This window comes from Cucurbita pepo, chromosome 15, assembly GCF_057944985.1.
Source record: "Cucurbita pepo subsp. pepo isolate OVF chromosome 15, ASM5794498v1, whole genome shotgun sequence".
In the NCBI taxonomy this organism is placed as follows: Eukaryota; Viridiplantae; Streptophyta; class Magnoliopsida; order Cucurbitales; family Cucurbitaceae; genus Cucurbita; species Cucurbita pepo.
The window spans coordinates 11,360,359-11,368,871 of NC_141812.1; the positions used below are offsets into that span (position 1 = coordinate 11,360,359).

Sequence of the window (8,513 nt, forward strand, 5' to 3'; positions counted from 1 at the left end):
CGAATTTGATTTTAAAGTAATTCGTTTTATAATTATTAAATTTGTAGCTATCCAGCTTCTTCGCGTATATATATATATATATAAATTATTAAGTTTTTATTTTATTTTTTAATATTCAAAACTCGAGTTTTAAATAATAATTCATTTTTAGTAAAAAAAATGTAAATGGTGTTATTATTATTATTATTATTATTATTATTAAGTAGGAGGAGACAAAAAAAAAAAAACGATTCCATTAGATTTTCATGATAGGTACAAAGAAACAATGCCTTACTCAGGATTCTTTTTCATTTTTTAAAAAAATAGCATTTAATAGTTTTTTTTTTTTTTCTATAATCAATATTCTTATATGGATTTATGCATATATAAAATGTTCATAAATTGGTATATATTCTTCCTTAAATAGTTTGAAAAAATCCAAATATTAAACAGAATATAGGTATTTTAACGTTGTGAAATATGGTACAAACCTGTCCTTGTCCTCCTTATATTAAGTAGAGACAAAAGGGCTAAATATATCATTGTAATTAGAATAATTAAAAGATAGGCCATATAATAATATGTGGTGTGTGAACTTTACAATGTTAATTATTAGCTCCATGCTCTCAATTCTTAGGTTAAATTCAGCCATTAAATGACAAACATATTCAAATCCTATGTTGTAAGATCTCATGTCAGTTGAATGTGAAAATCTCTATCTACTAGATACGTTTTAAAAACCTTGAAGAAAAGTCCAAAAGGAAAAATCCAAAGAGAACAATATCTGCTAACGACGGGCTTGGGCTATTACAAATAGTACTAGAATTAGGCACTGGGCGGCTTAGGCTTTCGAGCAGGGTGAATTTTGAGATCTCACATCGATTGGAGAGAAGAACGAAACATTTTTTTTATAAATGTATGGAAATCTCCCCCTAACAGACGCGTTTTAAAAATCGTTAGGGACAACTCGAAGAGGACAATGTCTGCTAGCGATTTTTCCTAGGAAACATGTAAGTGAAAACAAATTATGTTAAACGAACCCGTATTAGTTTGTGAATATAGAGATACACTGACATATGTTATTCATTATAAACTCAAGGATCCAAGAGAGTGAGAGTAGAGGAGTGAGTAGTGAAACATGCTAAATTGTCTTCTTATTTGTCGTGTCTTGTGTCTTCACATGGGACATAAAAGAAATTAAAGAATCCAAAAGGCAACCAAATTCATCTACGTATGTGGAAAGATGGGCATGAAAAGTAGCTATCAATAATACACAAATAAATAAATAAAAAGTGTATAAACCAAATAAAAAGGCAAAACGTTAATTAAAATATTGCATATTTCGTTGTCTAAACACATTCCTTAAGCAAAAATTAGACAAAACAGTGGCCGGCTAAGACAGCTTCTTAACCTACTCTTTACCCTTTTATTGAATATGTTGGCCGTATTATTATCCTATTTCAAACACATCCATAGTGAACTTGCACTCGAGTGGCTTAAAATTCATATCAAAGGATTGTCTTTTTAGTTCAACAAAGGTCGGGTTGTAGGAATGACCCAAAGCTAATCTCAAACAACAACGCAACTTCATAGGCTCCTCTTGTCTAGATACTGGCAGCTGCATCTCCATGAATGATTCTCCCTTAAATAATCTATATCATTCCCGCTTCATTAACATTTATGGATTATTCAATCTTTATGTAATAAAATCATGTCTACTCCTGTTAAACAAAAAAAATCACGTATTTTAAGAGAGACATGATGTCGGCTTTCCACAACTTTAGGTCTTGTGACCTAAGCGAGCTATCATGTGACGCATACGTGTGTCACAATATGGATGAGTGTTGCAAGACGAGCATCTCGAACAACTTCTTTTGAAATAAGTTTTTCAAAGACACAACAAAGTTTTGTGACCCAAGCGAGCTACCATGTGACACATATGTGTGCCACAATATGGGTGAGTGTTGCAAGACGAGCATCTCGAACGACTTCCTTTGAAATAGGTTTTTCAAAGACACAACAATTTTAAGTGTTAATAAGGATTTGGTCGCATTTACACACCATAAAACATGTTAAAGAGAAATATGTATCCTCTAATCATTTTCATATTTTCTTATATATGCAAACCCACAAATATGTTGTTAGACGAACACAATTCTCTACAATGATATGATATTGTTCACTTTGAGCATAAGCTCTCATAGTTTTGCTTTTCTGGATTATAAATCCATGACCATTCTCTAAATTAGCCGATGTGGGACTTTTATCATCAAACCGATAGTACTTTAAAAAAATATATAATCTTTTTCATATTTCCATTCATATAGAAAAAAGAAAAAAGAAAAAAGAAAAAAAAGACATTATCTACTATATGTCATCAACATGTTAGTCGTTGTATACATGTGGAAGCCATTATTGGTGAGAATAAATATGGATAATATTTATATACAGAAACCAAAAATTCCATCTTTTACAGAAAATATAAACCACTTCTTCTCTCTCTAAAATCTGAGATGTTTATGTATGAAGTGTAACAATTATCCTTTTTACTGAAAAAATGAGGGCAGAATTGAAGGGGAAAACGAGTTCAATTTCAGTGCATAATTCAACGATTTTGAACACCCCTCATACTTCTCTTTCTGGTGCGCTAAAGGGGTGCCTTGGGAGCCTAGACGGTGGCTGTATTGAGAAGCTTCTGCTTCACTGCGCCGGTGCCCTCGAGAGCCACGATGTCACTCTTGCTCAGCAGGTTATGTGGGTTCTCAATAACGTCGCCTCCCCGGTTGGCGACCCCAACCAACGCCTCACTTGTTGGTTTTTGAGGGCTTTGATTTCTAGAGCCTCTAGGGTTTGTCCAACCCCGACTCTGACACCGACACCGATGAATTTTAATGGAAGTAGTACCCGTATTGACACGAGGTTCATGTCAGTGACCGAGCTCGCCAGGTGAGATTCATACCACTGAAAACTTAAGTTACTTATGTTATCTGCTAGCGGTGTGATTGAGCTATTACAATTGAGCTATGTTGGTGTTAATACTAACTTTATGTTTCGGAATTTTCTTCAAACAGATACGTAGATTTGATTCCGTGGTATCGGTTCGGGTTTTGTGCAGCGAACATCGCGATTTACAAGGCAATTCAAAGGTGCCCAAAAGTTCACATATTAGATTTCAGCATTTCTCATTGCATGCAATGGCCAACCCTAATAGACGCCTTATCCAAAAGGCCACAAGGGCCTCCTTCCCTTCGCATCACTGTCCCATCTTTTAGGCCATCCGTTCCTCCTTTACTCAATATCTCCACACAACAAATTGGCCTTTGTTTAAGCAAATTCGCCAACTCCAAAAACATCCCATTTCAATTCAATGTCATTGATAACCACAATACTTCCATTGATCCTTCAAGTTTAAGCCTCGAAGAGGACGAGGCCTTGGTCATAAATTGTCAACATTGGCTAAGATACATGTTGAACGACGACGAAGAAGAAGAAGAAGACGATTTTATTAACGCGACGAAAAGCCTCAACCCACGAATCATGGTGGTGGTTGACGAAGACTCCGACATGAGTGACTCGAGTCTCGCCTCGAGAATTACAACATGTTTTAACTATTTTTGGATACCCTTTGACGCGCTCGAAACTTTCTTGCCAAAAGATAGCGCGCAGAGGCTCGAGTATGAGGCTGACATCGGGCAACGAATCCAAAACATTATTGGCTTTGAAGGGCAACAAAGAGTTGAGAGATTGGAAAGTTGTGTGAAGGTTTCGGAGAGAATGAGGAATGGTGGGTACTTAAACGTACCGTTTTGTGATGACGTGGAAGCTGAGCTGAAGGCCTTGTTGGCAGAGCAGGCCAGTGGATGGGGGATGAAGAGGGAAGAAGATACATTGGTGCTGACGTGGAAGGGCCACAATTCTGTGTTTGTCACAGCTTGGGTTACTGATGAGTTGGCTAGATAAAGTTGGTGTGGCTCGAAGGTTTTGGTTCTAGTTCTAGTGGTCCAGTGATCTTAGAGGCTATCTTTAGGAACAGTGTATCCCGAGTCTAAAAAGGCTACTTCAATTAATATGGTTAGCCACATTGTTGTAGCAGTCTCTTCAAATAAATTTATTTTTATTTTCCTGTCTAGCGTTTCTTAAATTTATAGGATACATAAATTTTACATAATTATTATGTATATATAAAGTTTAAATCAAAACACAATTAATGTATTAATCTCACAAAATGAATTTTACTCTTTAAAATTGGGAGCAAGAGAATATGAAAAAGTCAAAACTGATTGAAACAGAAGATAGGAAATCTGTGGTTGTGCAATTTAAAATTCAAATTGGTGGAGCTATGTCTGGGATTATGTGTGGCCGACGGTGGCTATGAAATGTCGCCGTCGTGGGGCGGCGGCGATTTCCAGGTTTCAGAAAAAAAAAAAAAAAAAAAAAAAGAATATAACGAATCGGATCCAATAAAATAAGACAATATCTACTGATTATACTGTTTATTCCCTGTGGACCTGCTAGATTGCCCATCCCTTGACTTTTTGTTTTGTAGGCTTATTATTATTATTATTATTATTATTAAAAATATTCTTCTGTTAAATAATAATAAATAATTATAAAAACTATTAAACTTATATAAACGTTTAATAACTTATAAATTTCAATTTTTAATTCATAACATATTAATAAAGAAAGTTTACAACTGGTTTTCAAATTAGCAGAAATTATCCACCGAGCCCAACAAATTTCGAGTTGTCTCTTTAAACACTTGATATGGACATATTTAAATTCTTTTATAATTTAAAATAAAATTTCTATTTTTATATATCATTTAAAGTTTTCTCCACTTTTCTAACTTTGGGTCGAAGTTTGACCCTCAAAAGATTAGAGTATCTATACGTATAAAATTGAAGTGTTTGATATTGATATTTAGAATTAATCAACAAATATATTTTATAAATATTTATAAAACATACAAATAAAGAAATCCATCCAAGTAAAATAAAATTTAAAATACAAAAACTTCAGAAATTAGCATGTAAACCATAAGTAAAATAAAAATTTGCATAAAAAAGGATAATTAAAATAATTAAAATCATAAGTAAAATAAAAATTTGCATAAAAAAGGATAATTAAAATAATTAAAATAAATTTTAAAATACAAAAACTTCAATTAGCATGTAAACCGTAAGTAAAATAAAACCGTAAAAAAAAGGAAGTGAATCATGGAATACAAAAAGAAAGGAAAAACCGTCGACAGCAGGATTCGAACCTGCGCAGGCAAAGCCCAACAGATTTCGAGTCTGTCTCCTTAACCACTCGGACATATCGACTTTTGTTTCAACCTCGACAACTAAATATAAAAATAATATTACCTCATTTCGTTTTCTGCAAAAATCGTTTTTTTTTTCTGGCTAGACACGATTCTGCTCTTGCATTTGCATTCGGAAAAACACAAAATTATAATGGAAAACAAATGTTTAAACCCCTGAAATGTTGGGTTTTTCCAGAATGACATGTCTAACGAGAAAGCCACCAGCAAGACAAGACAATAAAGTTTTGAAGTTTTAGTGGTTTCAAAAGATTATTATAAATGGTTACATTGTAATAATACAAAAATCATGAAGAATAAATTTTATCTTTTGCAGGAATGTCAGATTGAGTTTCTAATTCCTCCTTTGTGTCCCCTCTTTTTGGCATTGGCATTGGCATCGCCCATCGAGGAACTGTTTGACGTACCCTGTTCTCCTGTCTCGCTAAAAAAACAAATATTCTTCTTGTTGGCTAATGCCTATCAACGACGCCATTTCAAACCCTCATTCACATTCTTCTCGTTCCCAGTTTTGTTGATGCAATTCTCAGAAACCCCACTTCATTTTTGCTCTTCTTCCTCCATTGACCTTGTCTACGTGCCCCTTTCCGCCAGTGTTCATGTGGGTCATGCCCACATCTCCTTGTTCTTCTACTTCAGGAGGTTTCTTCTCGTGACCATTCATTTCCTCTTCTTCATTTAATGCTTTTTGTCTTCCAATTCAATCAACTATGCCACTGCCTTCTGATGGGTATCATGGGGCATTCATTGGTTTTCTTTGCTTAGATGATTAAGGGACATGTTTCTTGTGCCATTTATTGCTTTCAACGATCATTCATACTTCTCTTTCTGCTTTGCTGTATATACTTCACACTTCCACCTCCACTTTTTTGTTGCTCTCAATTCATTGTGTTCATTGTTTATTTATTTCATTCTATGTTTGTAATAAAGTTACATTAGAGAAGAACTTTTCCCCCTTTTGGGTGGCCTTTTCTTTTGATTTCCTTATCTTCTGTTCATGAACAGTGTAATGTTTCTTTGTTTCTATGCAACTTTAAGGCACTGTACTTTCTTTCTCTCCTTCTTGTTCTTCGCTTCTGAACTTGTTCGTTACATTAATGCTTCGTATTCAGACTGATTGAGCTGCAGAATTCATGGAAAAGGCTACACAATTCGTTGATCTTGTAAAAACCCAGAAATCTTTTGAGGAGATCAAGTACTGGACATGGTCAGAGCTTCTGATTGCTTTGAAGCAATGTCAAGAATCATTAGCAAACTCATCCACTATGCTGAAAAAATGCATGGATTTGCTTTGCCAAAAGATCAGTTTGGCTGATAATGGTGCAAGTTCATCTGCTTCATCTGTTAATAGTTCAAGATTTCGTTTATCTTGTGATAGCAAAAGCACTGAAAGCTTAAAGACAAATTCTGCTTCCACAACTTGGTGGTTTGATGATCTATTGGTTTTCACCACTGAATCTCTTGAAATCTTTGTTCAATCCATGATCTTGCTCGAGTTCGACCAAATTCTTCTAAGCAAATTCCTCATTCATTTCCAGAAATCCAAGTTCCTTACTGCAGCTACTGATGAAAAGAGGAAAGTAATCGAGTCTGTCGTCGATATGCTCGACACGCTCGATGAAAACGTGCTGTCTTTGAAGGCGTTATTCGACATTCTGCGAGTTTCCTTAGGCTTGAACATAAATAAAGACAGCAAGAATAGGTTGGAGGCCATGATTGGTTCAAGGTTGAGTCATGCTACATTGGACAATTTGCTTGTTCCTTCCCCATGTGGAGCAAACTACCTATATGATGTCAAACTTGTTCTTAGACTGTTCAAGGCATTTTTATCAGGAGGACTCAATCAAGCATCTCAATTAAGTAAAGCTGCTAATTTGATGGACTTATACATGGCTGAGGTCGCACCCGATCCGTGTCTTAAGTCGTCGAGGTTCCTCGCTCTTGCATTAGCCGTTCCTGACTCGGCCAGGAAGTCCTATGATGAAATGTACCATGCCATAGATCTGTACTTTGAGGTATTAACTTAGCTCATGTAGTTTGTTTAAATTCGTAGCTTGGAACTAAAGTTGTTTAGTTTTGGTAGATGCATGCAGGAATGACAGAAGAGGAGAAGGAGAAAATAAGCTGTGCATTGAACCACAAGAAGCTCTCCTATGAAGTTGGTATTCATTTCTCTAAGAACACGAAATTCCGATCGAGATCGACTCGGTCGATACCCGAAAGTCCGAAACCAGAGACGGAAAGCTTACTTGAAAACATAAACTACTCAAAATCTCTGATAAACTGGCCTCATAATCTCACAAAAGAAGAGAAATCTTCAGAACAAATTGTGCTGTATCATGGGAAGTTTGATGTTGTTCCTGCTGATAATGAGAGATTCAAAGTTCAATTGGAAGGAATGCAATGGAGAGTGGTGGAATTGGAGAAGCTGTGTAGAAAAATGCAGACCCAAATGAGAAAGATTTTGAAGTCTCGTGTGGCTTCGAGTCATTGTCAAGTTAAATCATTGCCTAAGCTATGTTCATAGTGAAATATGTGCTCTGTTCTTCTGCTGTTCTTACAGCTTTCTCTGTGTGTTTAGCAGATTGAGTTTGGTTGTAAAGTTAGAACAAGAACAAGGAAGGTGATGATGGGTTTATCCACAAACCCAATTATTCTCGTGAATTATTGCTGCAAAGTTATGGTGTGAACGAGATTGAAAGCTGATGGTCGAGTCTTTTTCGATGTCACTCTCGTTTTGAGGCCTCTTTTTATTGAAAGTTGCAACTTGACAAAAGCTACAATCCAATGCATCAAAATTGTAATAGCTTTTAAACTGAAACCTGTTACCTATCGTCGTTAGTCTCATGATTTTAAAGTGCGTCTATTAGGGAGAGGTTTTCACACCCTTATAACGAATGTTTCGTTCTCCTCTTTAACCGATGCGAGATCTCACAATCCACCCCCTTGAGGCCCATATCCTCATTGGCACATTGCTAGATGTGGGATCTCACAATCTACTTCCTTATGTGTCCAATGTCCTCATTTAGTATTTGGCTCTGATGCCATTTGTAATGGCTCAAACCCATGCTTAGCCGATATTGTTCACTTTGGTCAGTTATGTATAGCTGTCAACCTCACAGTTTTAAAACCCGTCTCCTAAGAAGATATTTCTATACTCTTGTAAAGAAATGCAAAAATATATAAAAATAGTTTTAATTTTTTAATT

The 8,513-nt window shown here is 35.5% G+C and overlaps 2 protein-coding genes and 1 non-coding gene across 3 annotated transcripts; 2 read left to right on the plus strand and 1 right to left on the minus strand.

Moving 5' to 3' along the window:
- Positions 1-2,460: 2,460 nt before the first annotated feature.
- LOC111811709 (scarecrow-like protein 32) lies at positions 2,461-4,106 on the plus strand. The gene is made up of 2 exons (XM_023698720.2): positions 2,461-2,925; positions 3,051-4,106. The coding sequence occupies exons 1-2, from the start codon at positions 2,537-2,539 to the stop codon at positions 3,937-3,939; spliced, it is 1,278 nt and encodes a 425-aa protein (XP_023554488.2). The 5' UTR covers positions 2,461-2,536; the 3' UTR covers positions 3,940-4,106.
- A 1,118-nt stretch (positions 4,107-5,224) lies between these two features.
- On the minus strand, positions 5,225-5,306 carry TRNAS-CGA (transfer RNA serine (anticodon CGA)). The gene has a single exon. It is a non-coding gene; the product is annotated as a tRNA-Ser (tRNA).
- Positions 5,307-5,688: 382 nt separating this feature from the next.
- LOC111811704 (BTB/POZ domain-containing protein At3g22104) lies at positions 5,689-8,034 on the plus strand. Its single transcript, XM_023698713.2, has 3 exons — positions 5,689-5,947; positions 6,418-7,320; positions 7,389-8,034. Exons 2-3 carry the CDS (start codon positions 6,439-6,441, stop codon positions 7,830-7,832), a joined length of 1,326 nt encoding a protein of 441 aa, XP_023554481.2. The 5' UTR covers positions 5,689-5,947; positions 6,418-6,438; the 3' UTR covers positions 7,833-8,034.
- Positions 8,035-8,513: the final 479 nt, after the last annotated feature.

Excerpts from the sequence above, each read along its gene's own strand:
- LOC111811704 (XM_023698713.2), top strand. The coding sequence starts at position 6,439 with ATGGAAAAGGCTACACAATTCGTTGATCTTGTAAAAACCCAGAAATCT. Across the intron at positions 7,321-7,388 it reads CCATAGATCTGTACTTTGAG|ATGCATGCAGGAATGACAGA; the intron begins GTATTAACTTAG and ends TAGTTTTGGTAG.
- LOC111811709 (XM_023698720.2), top strand. The coding sequence starts at position 2,537 with ATGAGGGCAGAATTGAAGGGGAAAACGAGTTCAATTTCAGTGCATAAT. Across the intron at positions 2,926-3,050 it reads TCAGTGACCGAGCTCGCCAG|ATACGTAGATTTGATTCCGT; the intron begins GTGAGATTCATA and ends TTCTTCAAACAG.